The 21,315-nt window shown below is 36.4% G+C and overlaps 1 protein-coding gene across 2 annotated transcripts in view; it reads right to left on the reverse strand.

The window, feature by feature from the left end:
* Positions 1-21,059, reverse strand: part of PRKACB (protein kinase cAMP-activated catalytic subunit beta) — an 81,604-nt gene extending 60,545 nt beyond the window's left edge. The window contains exon 1 of one of the 2 annotated variants that reach the window (XM_032217859.1): positions 20,718-21,059. In XM_032217859.1, coding sequence (XP_032073750.1) covers positions 20,718-20,763 — 46 coding nt within the window. In that variant the 5' untranslated portion in view covers positions 20,764-21,059. Of the gene's footprint in view, positions 1-3,596; positions 3,823-20,717 lie in introns of those variants that run through there. The other variant, XM_032217858.1, reaches the window with a different exon arrangement.
* Positions 21,060-21,315: the final 256 nt, after the last annotated feature.

A 21,315-nucleotide genomic window follows, 5' to 3' on the forward strand; every position in this document is an offset into this window, starting at 1 on the left:
AACCATTCATTGGGTTAATTCACTATGGAACCAGTGGAAGCACTGTAAGAAAGTGTGCCTCCAATATTCTGTCACAGAAGCAAAGGAAAAGAAAATAATCATGCAAGTTGTCTAATTGCTCAAGCCACTGGAAACTAAAGTAGAGGTAATTCAAGACTCCTTATCTGTTTCTATGATGACAGAAGGAATAAACTTGAGGAAGAGGGAGAAAAGGCATAACCAAGGCAATGATTAGATAAGAGAAATCCAGAGTCTAGGCAAGAACTGTAACCCAAGAAAGTATGTCAGGCAAAACCCTTCCTAGTTCTCATGAAGATAAAGGAAGGGAAGGGAGAAAATACATTCAGACTTGCAAGGCTCACTTATTATAGCCTTACAATAAAAATAGTATTAATCTGCATGATTTTGATTTCCTATTCTTATCTTCCTTGGAGGGTTGAAAATTGCTTCCTAACAATTCATAAATTAGAAACCAATAACAAACATCGTAGATAGAAAAATAGGCAGTAATATTGTAGACAGACAAATGAGAAATACTGCTTCTAATAAAGCACTATGTTTTCATTTGCAGGCTAATTTCTATTACTTTAACTGCTTAAGTTAGTAGAAAGAGCCAGGCACAAACAGAAACAAACGATGCTCATTATAATCAGTGGTGGGCTGCTGCCTGGTTGGACCGGTTTGGGTGAACCGGTAGTTATGACCACTGGCTGGGCCCACTCATCAGCTCCTGCGCGATCCTTTCCGCTTTCTGGCTCATGCCCACCACCCACACTGCCCAGTTGTGATCTGTGCTGCACCTGCTCTGCTCACCAGAGCTACTTGAGTAGATTAGCTGCTTGTTTGAAGCTCCGTTTCATCACCGAAGGGGGACATGCGAGCAAAGCGAGCATGCGTGCATGTGCTCACAACCAGGGAACCAGTTGTTAACGTAAGTGCAACCCACCTCTGATTATAATAGGTGGGGAAGAAGGGAAGAAGGCAGGGTCACCACCAATTCAGTTCTTGGCTGTCCATCGACTCTCAAAATAATAAGAATTATTACTATTACATCTAAAACAATGCCAAGGGGGAAAGGTCAATATTTGGAAAATTGTTGTGAAACAGTCTTTTAGTCCCACTGCAAAAACAAAAAACCCTTATGAATAAGTATTTCTCAGCACATTATATTATTTTTTAAATGCTTTACCACTTAAAAGTGAAGCAAGTCTGATATTATGAATGCAGAACAAATTTTTAACCCCTATTTCCTTGTTTCAACAAGCTACATTGTTAAAGTGGGTCAGCTGACTCACAAGTATACAATTACTTATTTAAACAAAAAATAATTGGTTCAAAGTTTAAACTCTTAAGTTCAAAACAACATTTTCTCACTGCAGAAAGGCAGACACTATCAACTAAAAACAGTCACAGATTCATATTGTGAAAAAGTAGAAGGTATTAACTAGGATTGCAATAAAACCATTCTTTATTGTACATGTCAACTCAGAATTCTGCAACACAGATGGTTATGAACTAAACAAATAAAAAACCCAATAAAAATGCAACTGTCTAATGATTTCCAAGTCAATCCCAGATTCACAACATAAATCTGGGTTTTTAGACTGATTCTGTGTTTTCCGTTCAGAGCATACATAATAGAATATAGATTTTCTTAAGTTATAAAGATGAACCCAGCCTCATGATTGCAATTGTTCCCGATAGCATAAAATAAGTAACATTATCTTGACATTTAAAGCGACTTCCTTCAATATAAGATTGATTTAATAAATGTTCCTGTTATAAATTATAAATCAATTATTGCGGGAATCCATAGGCCAGAATTTTTTCAATGAATTCATTTTACAGAATTTAGGTAGTCTTTTTATTAATTGTTCCCCAAATCTCTTGAGCCATCAATATTTGGGTAGTAGCTTTCACCAGGGATTTTAAATACTTATCTCTTATCACTTATCTCTCTGTGTGTATAACATATAAATACAAATCTAAGAACGTGCTAAAATGTTAATTTTCATCTTAAACAAAATCCTCTTAAGACTGTTGTGTTTCAAGCACAAAGGACCAAGTAGAATATTCTACAATGAAGTCCAAAATATAATCTGCTCGAATATTAATTAAAATTAGATCTAATGACATTTGCTACATTTAAAATACATATGGCAGCACAGTAAAGAAACCAATGCATATATGCAATGGTATATAACTAATAATATTATTTTACATAATATAGATAATTAAACATATGAAAAAATGAAGCCAACTGTGTATATCTGTATCCTTAAAGTAAGTGCTACTTTGAATAATATATCAAACAATTTTGTATGACAGAATTTTAAAAATCCTGACTTTTTTGTATAAAAGATCTTGTCTGAAAAGTATGAGAGAACTCTTGATTGTTCCATGCAAGTTCACAGAAATATATGTGTAAATATTGCATTTATTTATTCAATGTATATGCCTCCCTTCACACTGATAAGGCTATTCTATAAGGCTAGTGGCTATAAGGTAACTTAATATTGAACATGCTAGCAAATATTTTAAAATTAGCAGGCTGCATATTTGTCATTATTAACTTAATTACTCTATGGCAAAATTGCTGGCACATAATTTTTTAATAACAACAGCAACAATACAATAGAAAGAAGAGAAAGAACTGGCAAAGATAGTAAAATATAAAGACCTGCAAATAGAAATAGAATGACTACGACAAAAGAAAGCAAACATAATAGGACCTTGGATTCAATCCTAAAACAACTGAAGCACCACTTGAACACCATCAGCATTGACAAATTCACTATTAGTCAATTGCAAAAGGCAGCTTTACTCAGAACAGCTTACATCCTGAAACAATATCTGTAAACCATCAAACATCCACACCTGCCTATCCCAGGTTCTTGGAAAGAACTTGATAGGTAGACAAAAATTAGAGTAGTCTATCATTTGGAAAAGTAAGTCAATATTACATTTTCAGTTTGGTTTTATGAAGTTGTGGAACTTCCCTATACATTTTCCAGCCTGAGTCACTAAACACACCCTTGCTCACACATCCCAAATATAGTTAGCAACTTCATGATTGCAAATTATATAAGTAGCATGCAGCAACAACACAGACATACAAAAATTTCTAGTATTTTTAGAAGAGATAGTTTCAGTTCTAATGTCTTTATGTACTAGCCATCTACCTCCACATTCTATCAGTCTATGTACCTGAGGCCTCTATCTATGCTCATCAGATGCCTTTCTTGGCTGTCTGATAACATCTGGCATATCTTCTCCTCTTTCATTTGTAGGTATGATAACAGTTAATAATTTTATACTAGCATTTTTTGCTTTAAAAGGCCTACTTTAAATAATGAAAAAATACATATTTAAGCAGACAGAACAGCCTGCATGGCAATAAATCAACAAAAGAAAACTGGCTGATAGTATGTGCTGCAACTCACTGCTGAAGAAAAAGAGTCACAGCCGTGAATCAACTTGAATTTAATTTAGCAGTTTAGCTCTCAGCATTTTCCTTTACTTCCTTTACTTTACTTACGTAGTAGGTAATATTGGAAAACCTGCAATTTCAAACCAAGGAACCTAGACACACTTACTTGATTTTTCCCACAGTGCAGTCAGTTCAGACATGTCCGAAGATCCATTTTCCGCCGTTGCTTTCAATTCACTTACAGAACCCTTGGAGTGCCTATGAAAAAGTCTGTTTGCAAACCCTTCTAGCCTCTGTAAAGCATTAGCTGTCCCAATACTTGAGTTGCCCTGTGATTCCCTTTGGGTGGTCATTTTTATGCATATAAGATGTAAGTTAAAAGCAAATTCTAATTCTGAATTTAAGAACTGAATACAGAAGCCAAAGACTATGAATATGTCACACTTCCTGTATGCAGTAAGCTAAACCACAACAGTTTTCTGTTTCCTGTTAATATAAAACCAAACTTCAAGGGCTATTCTCAGCAAAAGTTTCTTCATGCCAATTGAAGATGATGACTAGCAAAATAGTTGTCCTGTTTGCTTGTTAATTTTCTCTTTCCGCGTAACAATAATATGAGAACAAGTCCAAGAATGCTAAATGTAAAAGAGTGACTGAAAACTAGATCATGAAAGTGTGTGTCACTATATATACAAGCAGTAAGCAAGAAAATCTAAATTCTGGCCAATTTATTGAGAATGGAGAATTTTTCAAAAAATATTTGAATAACAATTTCTATAGTACATCAACATCAAGGGAAGCATCTAACAACAACTGCAGGTCATATCTACCTTTCTAAAATGGATTTGTAGGTTGCAGAGTATGCACACAGATAGTAGTTATAGTACAAAACCCTTGGCAGATCTCCTTCCTTGTTTCTAAAGTTTTATGCTGCTGAGCTCTGCATTGTTCCATTGTAGATAAGAGATACTGATGATTCATAATTTATCCCACTTTTCACATTTATCCAGGTGCTTTACAATTGTTAGGAATGAACAGATAGCAGTCAGAAAAAGAATTCCTGGCATAAGAATTCACAATTCTGAAAAAAATACTTTTTATTTCATACACTCATGTGTTTTTAAAGCCTTGAATCTATAACAATACTAACCTTGATAAGATTTGTATGAGTATAAAAACAATCCATGAAAAAAAAAACACCCCACCTATACAGCACACATAGCTTTAAATATAGTGTTATGCCTTTTTTCAAAGCTATTTATGCTCTTAATGATGCTGGGCAATACTCTATGCATGTTAGTTTCTACACCGTTCTGAATGCATAAATTGGTATTCAAAATTCTGTTGATATCTATTAGGGCTGTGCCTGCTCTAAAAATGTACTGTATATACTCGAGTATAAGCCTAGTTTTTCAGCCCACTTTTTGGGCTGAAAAAAGCCGCCTCGGCTTATACTCGAGTCAGTGAAAAATTTGCCCGAAATGGAGGAGAAAAAGGGGCGGGGCCATGCCGCTGGGTGACACTCGTGAATGGCCCAGTGCCCCTGTGAGTTTCCCCTCCCTCTGTGTCAGTTTGCCGCGCAGCGCGCACCGCACCATCCCCCCTCCTCACGTTCTAATGTAATGCAGGGCTGTCTTACAATTCCCCTTCCTCCCCCTCCTGCCGCTCTGCAACGATGTCCCACCTCCTCCTTGTTATGGCAAGCAGCCACATAGCGATGTCCCACCTCCTCTGGTACAGTGATCCAATGATAGGAATCACTGTGCCGTGTGTCATAGGAGGCGGGACATCGCTCCCGCGGCTGCACGGGACATCATCATCACAGCGGGACATCAGCATCATGAGGTGAGTGAAGTATTTCATTGAATACACCGCTAGTTTACTGTTTTTCTTTGAAATAAATATTCAAAAACATTATTGGTATCTATTTTTATTTTTGAAATTTACCGGTAGCTGCTGCATTTCCCACCCTAGGCTTATACTCGAGTCAATAACTTTTCCAGTTTTTTGTGGTAAAATTAGGTGCCTCGGCTTATATTCGGGTCGGCCTATACTCGAGTATATACGGTAATAGAATCACATCATACTGCACACAAAGGCAAGCACAGTTCCTCTTTGCTATTCATGAAAATAAGACTCATCTTTTTATATGCTAAAAAATGTAGTTGCTTTAAGAATACATGAATTTTAATGAGTCAACTCCTTAAAGTGGTATTCTTTTTCAGATGCTTGAAAGCAGACTACTTGAATGAAAAGGTACTGTTCTAGCGCAAGGTCTGCTTATTATTACACTTATTATCCACTCATTCCAAATTATGCTTTTTATTTATCCACTCATATAGTATCCATCAGCAATTCCTTACTGCTGGTGTATCTTTTCCAAGGACTTCATAACTGTTCTCCATTATTGGTGTGTGATTCTGGGATAGGAATACATTTGGTTTAAAGAGGTGTCAGTGAATATTATATGCACTCTAAAGCACACAGTGCATAGTTCTCCTACGTAAAAGAAGAATAGCATTGGTATTCCTGGTCCATTCCTTTAGGTTCCTTCTTAATTTTTTTTCACTGCCTATGGTTCCATACATACTAGAATGAAAAAAAAGACTAAGAAATATGTAAGGCAGGGGTGTCAAACTGGTGGCCCACAGGCCAGATGCATCACATGCAGGTCACATCCACACTGGCTCCACAAAGGCAAAAAACATTGCGATACATCACATGATAAATCATATAGAAAATCTATGTGGTCACTAACAGCTGACACTGACTTGATGGCATACAATCAATCAAATTGTAACAAGCTGTGCATATCTTATACATTAACTGTAGTGGCACTGCTTCAAATATAAGACCAAAACTTTACTGTGGTTGAACTTGAGATCCAAACAAATACTTCAGTTGTTATTCAGGTGCACATGTCTATTTGCATTAATTACTGAAAATAAAAGAACTTTTGAAACAATGGAGACTTCAAAAGTTGCCTACAGTATTACATGAGGGGAGGGTTTTAAGAAGAGTAATATAGTATCTTAGTAATTATGTTGAAATACTTGGGTTCCTGATACCTACAGCAGCTGAAATACAATGAAGTTTAAATCAGTCAAGAACTGAGATTTACTGATCTTTTTAAAGCTTTCTAAAAAGATGTTTAGTAAGTCTTTCTTTAGCCTGACAATCTAAAAAAAAAGAGGGAGCAGCAGTTCTATAAATAACAATGCTAAGAGGACGTTGTTGCTATGACAGCCCTGATCACATTTCTATTTTAAATTCGGAAGATAACTACTGGCACCTATTGTTGAAACATTAAAATGCAGCCAAAAGGGGCACACGATAAACTAGTAAAATGTTTTTATAGCAAAGGGACAAATTCTACTTCAAAATGATATAGTAAATATTAGTCTCTGATTTAAAACATTACTTATATAAGATGAAAGCAGACCAATTTTTGGATTTTTTCCATTCCTATTTGTATGGAAACATGTTAAATAATAATCTAAAATAATGTAGTGTATATAAATAAAATATTATACATTTCTTAAATAATTCAGTAGTTATAAATGTATTAAAATATTTCTAAAATTTATTAATATTAATATAAATATTAATAATGTATAAGAACCTGTTTTGTCTAGTGGTTAAGGCACAGACTAGAAACCATGACACCATGAGTTTTAGTCCTATCTTAGCCTTGAAAGTTGGATGGATAACTTTGGGCCATCCACCTCCCAGGTTTGTTGTTATGGGAAAATATGAGTGTTGTGTATGTTTGTTGCCTTGAGTTATTTATAAAAATAACAAGGGAGAATAAAAAATAATACATTTCTATCCTACTTTACGTCAAGCTTCTAAAATGGATAATAATAAGATAGTAAATATTGTTAATAGTATTTTTTTTAAATATATAATTGATAACTCAGTTTCTCAACCCAGCGATGTAATCATCTCTGATGAATAGCTGTTGTTGGATTATAATTTTCTTTGTCTCTGGAATAGTAGAAAGAAAGAAAATTGGAGCTTATTTATTATCTGGAGGGAATTGTTTGGTGGTGTTTCTGTTAATTACCCAGATCCTTTCAAAAGACAGATAATTACTCAGACCCTTTCAAAAAATAGGCAGCAAATATATAAATAAATAGATAAATAAATAATTAATTTCAGAGCTTTCTGGCACGGGCAACATTTGTGGAAACAATTAAAGGAGAACAATGTCTTTCCTCCAACTTCACTCACATTCAGCTATAATTAGGTGTCTGCTTTTACAAGAAAGAGGGACCCGGAAAAACAAATATTTTTTAATGGACGTTGAGGGCTGTATGGTGGGGAATCTTAGGGATTGGATTTGCTTGATGGCCAGTTTGGGGTATCTAGGTACAGTGAAACCTTGGGTCAGAAACGCTTCTGACCATGACCAAATCGGATGCCAATCAAAAAATCCACTAAAATGTCTCACTCTGTTCACAAACACATTCTCGGGTGGCGATCAATCACAGCCGCAATTTTCCCTGCCACAACAATTTCCCCTTACATGCCTTCTTTTTTGTGCGTGCATGCACAGTCAGTCTTGCTTTCAGTCATAATCAAATCAGGTGCCGACCAAAGTCCTGGAAAGGATTATGGTCCTGACCGGAGGTTCCACTGTTGTGCCTTCACATTGCACAGGTAATTTTTTTGTCAGTGCGCATAGGTTGACTACATTAGATAACTCAGTAGCAATAACAGCAGAGGTTTGTAAGAAGTAATGGTTATATCTACAAAATATATACTGTACATACAAGTACTATAGGCAGGAGTCAAACAATCAGTAAATTACAGCAGGGAAGAACATACATCAAAAGAGAGATACCTGAACAGTACCTCTTCTTATTATACAAGCTCTTAAAGGGATAACAGCCAAAAACCTTGTTGACTCATTCCCATCATTACATCAGTGAATCATTGCATCATTGTAGCAGCTGGTCAGGTCTTAAATCACTACCCTGACATTTTTACTAATAGGACATGAGCCTTCTGAAGAACAGCAGAAAGTGCTGAGGGAGTCCACTGTTAAGAAGATTGAATGCTAAGGCTGATTGAGCCTCTGATCACAACCATAATTCATTCTATAACTTTGGTCGCAACCTGATTTGGTCGTGACCCGAACCTAACCAAAATTAATGCAGCGGTCACATGAAGTTGCTGTTGTTTGGCGCTTACACAAAAAAATGGTGCAGAAGCCTTGGCCGTGTCTGATCACCACCCGAGTATGTGTTGATGACCACATTCAATCTTTTTCCAATTTTTTTGGTCAGAACTTGATTTGGTCATGATCAGAAACGTTTATGACCAGAGGCTGTACTGTACTATGCTGTGATTCCCACATTAGGGGTGCCCTTGGACTGTGATGTGAGGAAGCTTCTATTCTTTAGTCTAGATAGGCTTGCAGAAGTTTTGTCAGGGGACAGAGAGTGTCAATTTGGGTCTGATAGGATTAGACAAAGAGCTGAACGGGATGTAATACTGGTGATGTCAAATGATGGGGTTGGTGGTGGGAGGGGGAAAGGGAAGAATGTAGTCTCCATTGTGTTAGATTTATTTTCTCTACTACATAGCATGCATATAAATTAATAAACTTCTAAAAGCCACCGGTAGTATTCTCTCCAAACTTTGATAGATGAAAGTTAGAGACAGCTCTTTTTTCCTTACAGTGCTACGAGCTGGCACAAATTTTGCTTTGCACAGTAAAGCTAAAAAAAAAAGTGTTTCAATAATTAAATCAATGGAACTTAATATATGATACACACATAGTGGTGGGACTTGAGGTTGTTTAACTTTTTAATGCAATACAGTCAACTATTAGTAAACTTAGAATAGTTTTAATTTTCTTTTCATACATGTTTTAGGAAAACTATCTTATAGAAACTTTAGATAGCTACCATTCACCATGATATTCCATTTAAATGTGCAGCATGATTATTTGGAAACATGGCCTTCAGCATACTTGATACAAGTGTCAGAAAAGTTCTGCTTTTGCTTGTAATGCAACAGTGATGCCTGCAGTGGGAGTCCAAGCAGGTCAATCTGACCGGCACATATATTCAAAAGAGGTAGAGTTTGCAATGTGGCAACACACTCATCATTTTGACAAAAGAAGTATAATCCTGCAGATGCCCTTATTGTTCAGTGTATACAGTATGTGATGTTAGTGTCCTTTTTGGCCATAACATGCCATGAAGTGTAAATATAGTTTGAGATACCTTATTTTGGCGTTATTCTGTATTTGAATTACCAGCTTAACCTTTATCAAAATGTGGATCGATGGTTTGGAATTTGCACCTTTCCAATTGAAGAGAAGGAGTAGTTACTAGTACTTTGGAGCACTAGTGAGTAAATGAATCCTAAATATTTTATTGGTCAATAAAATTCTTTAAAAGGTTTGCAAGTTTGAACTTCAAGTTGTTGATTATTTAAATATAACTATCCCAGAAAGCCTTTGGCAACCATAAAACTAAAGCACAAATTTAACTAGCCTATTACAGTGGTGTTAAAAAGTTTACAAACCCATTTGGATTGTAAATATTTCTACATAAATATAACCTAAAACTGATTTGTTCTCTAACAAGTTCTAAAACTAGATAAAGGGAACCGAATTATATAAATAAGCTACAAAAAAAACCTTGCTCATTTATTTATGGAAAATGATCCAAGTTACATATTTATATTTTCAAAGTTAATGTTTCTTAGAATTTGTTCAAATAGTCTAAAATTAATGTCACCCGCATTCTAATTCTGTGAATTCATCAATTCAAAAGCAGCCAGAAGTCCTACTTATGAATTGCTAAATATAGAAATAAAGAATTTTAGGCTGCCAAGAATATAAAATTCTGCAAAACTACAGATCATGAATATACCAAGAAAGTTTAGCAAAATGTTCTCAGTTTGGCACTCTTCAAATGTGTTTTCAGTTAAAGGAATTACAGCCTAATAATATCTTTTGAGGATGGATACTTGAAGGTTGCTGCAAATTGAATATTAAGTGTATAAATAGTACAAATTTAAAATTAAGCATTCTATTCAAAGTACTGAAATAACAATGTTAACTTCTCTGTAACCCAATAGTGATGTCTGAAGAGCTTTGAAAAAGAATCTATAGTATTCAAACATGGCAAACATAAAAGTAACTTTAGTGGAACTGCATCTAATCTGAACTTTGCCAATAGAAAAGAGGTAGTTTTCCGCAGTTCCCTCTGTTGTTAATATATTTCATCCATACTATTCTTGGTTGGTTAAGGCCTCAAAGGAATTGACATATGGATAGATTCTTGCAGTACTGTAGTAAATGCTTCTTTGAGAGATGGGATGGCACAGTCTGTTTTCAAGACACCTTCCTTGGAACCAGCTGAAATGGACAATTTTTATCCAATCTTCAATTTTCTCTTTTTAGGGAAAGTTGTTGAGAAGACAATTAACTTCCAATTTCCAAGGCCATGGAAAAAGCAGACTACGTGGATCATCTCCAACTAGGATTTAGACTGGGGTACAGTACTGAGGTGGTATGTGTGGTGCTTATTTATGGTCTGTGGTCAACTCAGGATGGGGTAGTGTATTGATCCTGTCTCTCTGATTTTTTGGAAGCCTTGGATACCATCAACTATGGTATTATTCTGGACCAGTATGGTTTACAAAGAAATGGGTCAGTTGGTAGTTTTGAAAAAAACTAGAAATTATGTGTGGCATACCACCATATACAAACCTTAAGGTGGGAAACTATACCATGGACTCCTCATTCCTCGTTTCTTTCTTCCTCTGCATCTACTCCCCAATGGTACCAAATGGAATAGTGAGAATGCACTAAAGTCCAAATATTCTATTTGGGTAAATAAGTCCTGCAATACTTTTTTTTCTACAAGAAGGGGATAGACAAGATCTGAATTGTCCACATTAATAACTTGGATGAAATTCTCTGCACTGAATTAAATAGGCCTCCAAGCACCAACCAATGCTGATATGAATTCCTCTCACCCAAAGAATCTTCCCCCACTGTGCAAGAACTAATGTAGCTATAGCTATTTACACCACCACTATGCTCACTATTTAACTTTACAAATATGCATACCCATTCACATAATATAATTCAAAGAATTACTTCACTGAAGTAATTACCGGTACTATATTTTTAGGCACTCAGTATCCATTTTTATATATTATGCAAGCTTAATTATAAAATTTTCAGTATAACTGTTATAATCAAATTGGAACTACCAAATAGTGTTAAGATCACAATATTTTATTATTTTAAACTCAGAAGGAAAGCAGCAGGTTAGCATTGTAAAATTGAAATTCAAAATTATGTTTTTCCCATAATCCTAAAACATGTTTTAATATCTTTAAAACTTTTTACTCAGAACAGAAAAACTTTTTACCAGAAATAAAATCTATGAAGTAGGGATTTAATACAGAAAACTTTCTCTTTGGTTTTTTTAAAAAACAAATCTATACCATTATCTAGAAACCTGTCCAAGAATATATGTATATGCCAAATCATAATTAATGGATAAAATATTTGGGAGTACCCTATTTTAAAACAGGGGAGAAAAGCTACTTACATCGTGCTAAAAATTTACAGAGCTATTCTAATTAACAAATGGCAGTGACACAGGAAAATGTGTACTAAGAATTAGTAATTGCTAAAGACAAATAAGTCTTTAAATAAGTATTGCATTGTGCAGACTTATAAAGATATATGTTTGTATGATTAGACAATAAACAAAGAAAGCTAATTTTCTTTCATGTTGGTAAATATATGAAAGCAATTAACATACACATGTGAAAAGATAATTTTTAAATACATGTGAAGTTGATAATGAAATATCAAACTATTCAAAAAGCGAATTTAAATTATTTTAAACAATATGGCTAATGCCATCTCACACTAACTTGACAGTTAACTTACTGTATTTCAAATTAATACACTACCTCACATTCTATCAATTTTTAACCTTTCAAAAATAACGTACATGACTAATTATTTTACTGCAAAGTTTGCTTCACGTCTGCATTTCTATATTCTCACACTACAATGGTGAAAAACATGAAGAAACATTTTTAAACATCCAATATATTGGGGTCATGTGATTGCTATTTATGCTCTTCCTAGCTGGTTTCCAATAAGCAAAGTCAGTGTGGGAAGCTGGATTTGCTCAACATCCTTGTGAGTCACTGAACAACTACAGTGATTTGCTTAACAACTGTGACAAAAAAATAGGCCCAATTTATTTGCTTAGCAATGAAAATTCTGGTCCCAACTGCAGCCATAAGTTGAGGACTACCTGTATTTCATCATTCTTTGATGATTACATATTTAATAGAAAAAGATAATCAGAATACTCAGTTATTAGTAATCAAGCAAATATATGCAGGCAGTTTCACTATTTTGGTAAGATGCAATTTCATTAGATTGCAAAATAATATTTTGTAATTAAAAATTAGAGATCTTTAGTTGTTTGCTACGATACTAATGGCATTAGACATCAAACTATTAGGGTTCTGTACTGTACTAGATATATCATTCCCGTTTTTAAAAAAACTTTCTTTCAACTACTGTATGTTCATAAGGATATCTTATGATACTAAGCAGTAACTTTTAAACGGTTCAGATAATATACCTTCATATGTTGCAGTAGAATTATCACATGCTAAGGTAAAGGTTTCCCTCGCACATATGTGCTAGTGGTTCCCGACTCTAGGGGGAGGTGCTCATCTCCGTTTCAAAGCCAAAGAGCCAACGCTGTCCGAAGACGTCTCCATGGTTATATGGCCGGCATGACTAAACGCCGAAGGTGTTACCTTCCCACCCAAGGTGGTTCCTATTTTTCTACTTGCATTTTTACATGCTTTCAAATTGCTAGGTTGGCAGAAGCTGGGACAAGTAACGGGAGCTCTCTGTTACGTGGTGCTAGGGATTCGAACTGCCGACCTTTTTGATCAACAAGCTCAGTGTCTTAGCTTATCCCTTATCACATGCTAGAACACTCTAAATATGTATTAAAGAAGTGTAACTAGATTAAAATGTTCTGAATCACATTATTATATATAGTTTCAGTATACAAATTAAAAATCTTGTTTGCATATCGCTATCATATCATAGCTATTTAGTAAGTTCTGTGTTAAAATAAGTCTCTACCCATTTAAATTCAGGAATGTTGCAGTCGGGTTTAAAACATTCCACTATTATGTGTCTTTATATAATAACCAAAAATAGAAAAATCAATTGAAAGGAATAGAAATTATTCATGAATTTTAAAGTGAAATGCTTTGGCTATTTCTTGCAAAGCAAACAATGAAAACCCCTCCATAATGAAACACAAATTAGGAATACTCAAAGGACATTCAAAATCAACTGGATAAAATTGCTAATATTGATAAGTAAATAATTTATAACTTTAAAATGCATGCTGATTAAATGTGGCTCATCTCCCAATTTAAGATATATCTAGAAAGTTCATATACATTATTCCCACTAGGTATGTACAGAATGAAATAGATCTGAAAACTCTGGAATATTCAACTTCTACTTTGGGTAATACTAACTCTGCCACTTGGGGATGGTATAGTGGTTTTCAAATTTCTAAAGTGGAACCAATTTTAACATTCCAGACAAATGGACGCCACACATCGATGATTAAATTACTTCTATGTTACAATAAAGTAACATTGAAGCAGGTACTTGCAATAAGATTTAACCTATTACAGCAAAAAAGCATTTGCCATAGTTTCTGAAATGTCCCTATTTCTTATTTTTAGATCCTGCCCCATTGAGAATACCATGCTTGAATACCATATTATAACTTAAAAGACAAATTTCTGTTTCTCAACTATTACATTGCTGCTGAGCATTAAAATCAAGATCAGTAATAATACAGAAAGGGATGCGGTGGCTCAGTGGCTAAGATGCTGCGCTTGTCGATCAGAAAGGTCGGAAGTTTGGCGGTTCGAATCCTAGCACTTCACAGCAGAGTGAGCTCTCATTACTTATCCCAGCTTCTGCCAATTTAGCAGTTTGAAAGCATGTAAAAATAAAAGTAGAAAAAATAGGAACCACCTTTGGTGGGAAGGTAACAACGTTCCGTGCACCTTCAGTGTTTAGTCATGCCGGCCACATGACCACAGAGATGTCTTCAGGCAGCACTGGCTCTTTGGCTTTGAAATGGAGATGAGCACCGCCCCCTAGAGTCAGGACATATGTGCGAAGGGAACCTTTAATAATACAGAACTCTAAGAATTAAACTTCAAACATGCAAGCAACATCTTCTTAAAAACATTTCGTCAATTACAAAAAAACCTTAACTGCATACAATTACTTTTAAATCAAAAAAATATCTGTCTACATGGGAACAACATGCAACTTACAGGTGGCCTTTTTTATCTGTAATACCAATATTGGCAGTTAGTATAAAGTATTTTTAGTGAATATTTCCTGTATCTGTGATTCTGGGTTTGTTTTTTATCACTTTAAGCATGTACAGTCCTACAAATAAACTTCTACATACTTTTCATCTCCCAAGGTCTCATTATCCAGTTGCGAAGCTAGAATGAAAGATCTATAAAAAATAGATCCACTTGCATGCATGTTTAGATTAGAGCAAGTTACTTAACCAATATGAAGAATGTGTTACAATTCTGAGGGTGAGCACACTTATCACTAGCTATGAAAAGTGCAGTACCTTTGTAAAAATATTTCCAATTGCTTTATTTACAATTTATGATACTTTAAGGCAAATTAAGGCTAACATGTTTCTGCATAACTCTTCTTAAAAATACACGTTTCTGTATCCAATGGTTTTGTGGTTAACTAGGGAATGATATAAATCTTGGCCCCTAAAATTTAAGTGTTCTTGATCTAATTTTGAAAGTTTTCTATGAGTGATCATTTCAAATTTCTAGTAAGAGCCAACTATTCTTTCTGAGGCAGCCTATGCAAGAATACTGAGCACAAACACAAGGGATGTAGGTTTCTGGCTCTATCTCTATATCCGGAGGAAAGCTTATCCTTGAGAGATAAAAATTCTGAAATAACAGAACTCATTTTCAAAGTAAAATATAAGTAATCCTCAACTTACAACCACAATTGAGCCCAAAAATTATGTTTTTTACAACATTTGTTAAATGAGTTTTGCCCCATTTTACAAACTTTCTTGTCCCAGTTAAGTGAATTACTGCAGTTATTGAATTAGTAATCTGGTTGTTAAGTGAATCTGGTTTCCCCATTGACTTTACTTATCAGAAGGTTGAAAAAAGAGATACGTGACCCTGGGACACAGCAACGGTCATAAATATGAACCAGTTGCCAAGCATCTGAAATTTGATCACATTATCATGGGGATGCTGCAAAGATGCTAACTTGAAAAACAGTTGTAAATTCCATTTTTCAGTGTTGTTGCAACTTTGGTCACTAAATGAACTGTTGTAAATTGAAGTTTATCTGTATATTGCCAGTTGCAAGAAAGTCTCATTCAATTTAATAGAACCAATTAAACACTTATATTCTGTTTAAATTTTTACATTGAAATTCACACCTTGTCAAAATGGTAGCGCAAAAACTGTAAACATAAAATAAACACCCAACATTTGCAAAAAGCCAAAGTAACATATGATCAATATTGTGAAGAACTTTGGCTCGTGAAAATTATCCTTATAACTTGCTTATGCAGTTTAATTGCCTTTGGAACATTGGCATTTCTGTTTCTGTATGTATACATATTACAATAAGTAGCAGAATTTTGTGATGATAAAGATAATCTGAAGCAATATCCTGCAAAAGGTTCAGATGTAAATTGTTTTTATTCCTTAAGCTTTAGATATTTACATGTAGTTCAGAATATTTCAGCGTAAAGGAAACAAACAAACAACAAAATACCTGTTGCCAGGAACAAGGATTTGTTTTCCAACCCAAGGTTTAAGTGTGGTAAAACAACTTGGTTTACCTGCCCCACTATATACATAACCTTTTATTTCTGATTTCTGAATCAAACACCCTTGAGTTTGCATAATACAGTGAGTCTAAACTATGGTTTAGAAAACACTGGAGCACCAGAAACCTGAAGACCAGCTGGCATGTGTGCGCCGGCCACCTCATCTTTGGGTTTCTGCCACACACAGATCAGCTGGTCGGCATGCATACATGTGCTGGAAACCCAAAAACTAGGTGGCTCACATGCACATGCACACCAGCCAGCTAGACTTTGGGTTTTTGGAGTTCTGGTAGAGCAGCTGGCGATGGTACACGTGCCCACAGAGAGGGCTCTGTGTGTCATCTCTGGCATGCATGCCATAGGTTCGCCATCATGGGTTACAACCTTTCCAGCAATCCCGTGATCATGTGATCAAAATTCAGATACTTGGCAACTGGTTCATACTTATGACTGATGCTATGTCCCAAGGTCATGTGATCACCTTTTGTAACCTTCTGACAAGCATAGTCAACAGGGAAACCAGATTCAGTTAACAACCAGCTTACTAACTTAACAACTGTAGTGATTCACTTAACAAATGTCACAAGAAAGGCTGTAAAATGGGGATAAACTCACTTAACAAATGTTTCACTTAACATAAACAGAAATTTTGGAATCAATTGTGGTGTAAGTCAAGGACTATTTGACTACCTCCAGCAACATTCATTCTTAGATTTTTTTTCAGTCTTGTGCAGTTCATAGTTTCACTGATAAAACTTCAATAATGACGAATATAATTCTGATTATGAATTGGACAGCACAGGAATGCATTTTTAAAATTTATAATATTAAATGTCGACTTGTTAATTTTCATGAACCATAATTCATTAAATCATGAAACCATCAATATTTCAATGTTTTATTTAATGCTCTGAGTACCAAAATCTTAAAGGGAATCCCATTTTTTTGACTTCCTTGAAAGTATACATTGTTAGAGTTCTGCCTTTCCAAAAGTTACTAGATCAGTAAAGTTTATACAATATTATTTTATTTGATTAATACATTCCACATTTGTTAATATTTACAAATATATTCTATCTATAAATTGTAAATATAAATGATAAATTACACAAATTCACTTTTTCAACCAACAGAGGTTGCACTGTTTTAGTCAACTGATTGAATCTTTTACAAATGGTTCCTTGCCAGCTTAGAGTTTTTAAAATATCATTTTCATACAGCATATTTAATTACAGTCACCATCATTTTATGTTATTAGCATGGACAAAACATTATCAGCCTGCAGATACTACGCTTTTATGTTTCTTTAAAAAACATCCAAGACTGGTCCTTGACAGATTATTCCTATGCTACAGTTGGCTTCACAGTTAATTAAACCAATGAGTATTGTGCACATCCATGAAGTCACCAAGAGCTAAGCTTGATTCGAAAGAGAAGTTGCCTTATTGCACTCATTCTCTCTTCCCACCATCACGTCATCATCCAACACTTCAAGTTTGTTAAGACAGAATTTCTTATTGTGGACTACTTCTTTAGTAAATATTTAGGTTTTTAAAAAATAGGTGCACAATGCTGTATTATAGAAATCACAGATCCTGAGCCAAAGCTTTATTAGATCAATCTAACCACCCTGTATCAAAAAATAAATCACAAGAAGATATATTACTATTCCACAATTTTTATTATATAATCCTAAAAAAGTTCTTCACTAAAATTTTCTTCTCAAACAATGCACTGCCTTATTTTGCATTTAAAGTTCCAACAGGATCAGAAAACAATACACCAAAGGCAAAGCCATTATTAGCTCTAAGGGATTGGCCAAAATTGCTTATAAGTGCATATAGCTATTGAACACCATAATCAATGCTGCCATATAACAGCAAATCTAGGACACAGCCAAATACTTGACTATTTTTAATTATATGCATACACTGTAAAGAGATGACCGATTTACAGACTTCAAAATCCTGGGAACCCAACTTTTGCACTGTAAATTGGTAACTAGAGTTTCAGTTTATAGAAATGAAAAGTGCTCAGACAAGATTATAGAATTTGTTCAAAATGCTTCAAGGAATCACTAAATTGTACACTAAATACATGGATTCCAGAGTGAAGAAAACAAGAATCCCTCTTTGGGTAGAAATGAATGCCTAAAACTTGCTATTCTGTACCTAAAGCATACTGTGCTGTGGGAGGTTTTTCTTTAGAAGTCAGGTTTCGTCTTACAGAAGCAGACCTCAAACTCTTGGAATGCTAACTAGGAATAACAGAACTGTAAAACAACACATTTGAGAAGTAAAAGATTGAAAGAGGATCTCAGTGTAAGAACCAACAATCTGTCTCTTTTAAGCCCTTCAATGTACAGCTTACATTCAGCAGAAGCAAAACAAAGCTGGAAAAAGTAAAGCATTGGAAACAAGATTAAGACGTTGTCTACATAAATAGCCCTCTGCACCCACTGCTCATTTGGGACATCATTAATGTACCACTCACAAGAAGTACCATGGCAGGAAAGGAAAGTTTCAACAACAGTTGCAAGGGAAATCCTTTCTTCAGGTATAAAATCCAAAATGAGTGGGGTTTATTTTTCAAATGTCAGGCTCACCTGATTCATCACACCAGGCATTCACAAATCAAGAAAACTATTATCCATATTATTATTTAAAGATCACTTGTTTATGTATTCATTATAATACAATGTTCCTAACCATTGGTACCTGAATCTTGAGATGGTCCTTTAAGTAGGACTAAGGCTGTGATATTATATAAACTTATTTGTGAGCAAATTTAATTGAATTCAGTAGACTTTCTTTTATAAATATGAAGTGGATTATGGTGTTAAATATATTTCACTCATTCTTCATTTTTGAAATAACAAGAAAGCCAACAGTGGCATAATATTTTATTATTCAGCCAGAGATTTAATTTTGTTTGAAAGACTCATAGCTTCCTCCAATTAAAACCTTATTAAGTTGTTAAGTTTATAAAACAAACTGTCTGACATTATTTGCCAAACTATGTATCTAATCAAAATAAACTGCTATTTGAAAATGACTCTAGGTAAGTTAAAATGAAAGAGCCAGTCTGGCCTAGTAGTTAAAAGACACCAAGGTAAAAACATAAAAAGCATTGAGTTTTTGTCCCACCTTAGCCATGAAAGCCAGTTGGGTGACCTTGGGCCAGTCACTCTCTCTCAGCAAAACTCACATCACAGAGTTATTGTTGTGGGGAAAATAGGAGGACCAAGATGTGATGGATATGTTCTCCATCTGAATTATTTATAAAAATAATAATGGTGGGGATACAAATAAATAAATAAAACAAAAACAGTATATAAATAAAAGCAATCAATATGGTTATTATTAGTACAGCATAAGACAAAAATATTGTTTGCTTCCTTCTGAAGCAATCCAAATAGCTGAAGACTAATCCAAATAGTTATCTAATATTAATAAAGAATCTTGGGACATCTGCTATTCCTTTGGTTATTAACACTTCGGATGATCCAAGTTTTATTACTAGAACTCTGCCGTGAAGTAGAAATCAATTAATACTCCCCCCCCCCCCCAACATAACAAAACTTTAAACCTTTCTACACGTCCAACGTGTTTGAAGCTTTCTTTACATTGCAGATTTTGGGACTAATCCTTTTTCCGTAGCAAAGGATTTTATCATGGGAAAAGGATAGGGAGATCTCTGGGGCTGTTACCTGAGAGGAAACACAGGGGACCCGACAAACCAATGCACAGTTTACATTGTTATGTTAGGCTGTTTTCTTCACCAGGCAGGTTTGTATGACATAAAGCTTTTTCTGGAAAGTCTATGGATTTTCGGGGGGAAACAGAAAAGGGGAAAATAGCGAAGGGGAATGAGAGAAAAAAAACCCCACCGGCTCTAATCCAGTCTTCCTCCGCCGGAGCACCTTGATTACAGCGAGCCTGGGAGCGCAGCCCGCTTCACGGGGTGGGGGTGGGGACTCGGGGCTGCCTTCGTGCCCTCTCCGCCAGTGGCCCTATCAGACACGGGTTAATCCGCTCACCTACGAGCCCCCCGGAACCTAACGCAAAGCAGGCCCCGCAGGCCAAGAAGAGAAGACCGAGTAGCCGCTCGCCGAAGCACAGTCTCCAACTCCAGGCCTGCTGCCCCGGGCAAAGGAGAGGGGGCTGCCACTGCCGCCACCCGTCAGGCTAGGCCGCAGGGCCTGCCGTTGGTCGTCCCGGCGCACCTTGGTGAAGCGGCGGAGAGTGGCAGAAGAGGAGAGAAGAGAGCAAGCTGCCTGCCTGCTTTCCACGGAGAAAGAAGCTCGCCTTCGCGTCCCCCCTCCGGCCTCAACTCACCGCTCTCAATCTCGTTGCCCTTCTTGGCGGTGGCGGCGTTCCCCATGGCCGGACCGGGGCGAGCAAGAGAGGTCGGGCTGCGCCGTCCGTCCAAAGGGAAGGGCGGGAATCCCGAGTTGCGTGTCGAGCGGCGCTTCGCCGGCCCCTTCCCTCCCCTATCCTTCCCTCCCCTCCCCTCCGCACTTGGCCTTCCCCGCTATCGCCGTCCTCTTCCTCCACTCCGCGCTCCGAGTCTTTGGGGTGGGGGGGGGGGCGGTCTGACCGGCGGCCTGAGGAGCGAGGAGGCGGCAGCGAGAGCACTTGACTGGTTTGTCCGCTTGCCGCCGTCCCTCCCCTCGCTCCCTCCCCAACTCACACACGACGGAAATGACGGCCCTCCGAAGCGCCTCCTCCTCCTCCAGAGCCGGAGTCCTTACCTCCGTTCCCGACGCCCGCAAAAAACCCTCCGGCGCGCCTCGGCCCGGGCTGCTGAAGGCGGGGAGGGTGGGGATGTCCTCAGGGAAGTTTCTGAGGCGTTTGCCTAAACTGCCCGGCGGGAACTGAATAATTCTGGTTGTATTTTGGTCCCTTCCCCGAATGAGGTGGGAAGCAGGTGCCA

Source organism: Thamnophis elegans, chromosome 5, assembly GCF_009769535.1.
Source record: "Thamnophis elegans isolate rThaEle1 chromosome 5, rThaEle1.pri, whole genome shotgun sequence".
NCBI classification, from domain to species: Eukaryota; Metazoa; Chordata; class Lepidosauria; order Squamata; family Colubridae; genus Thamnophis; species Thamnophis elegans.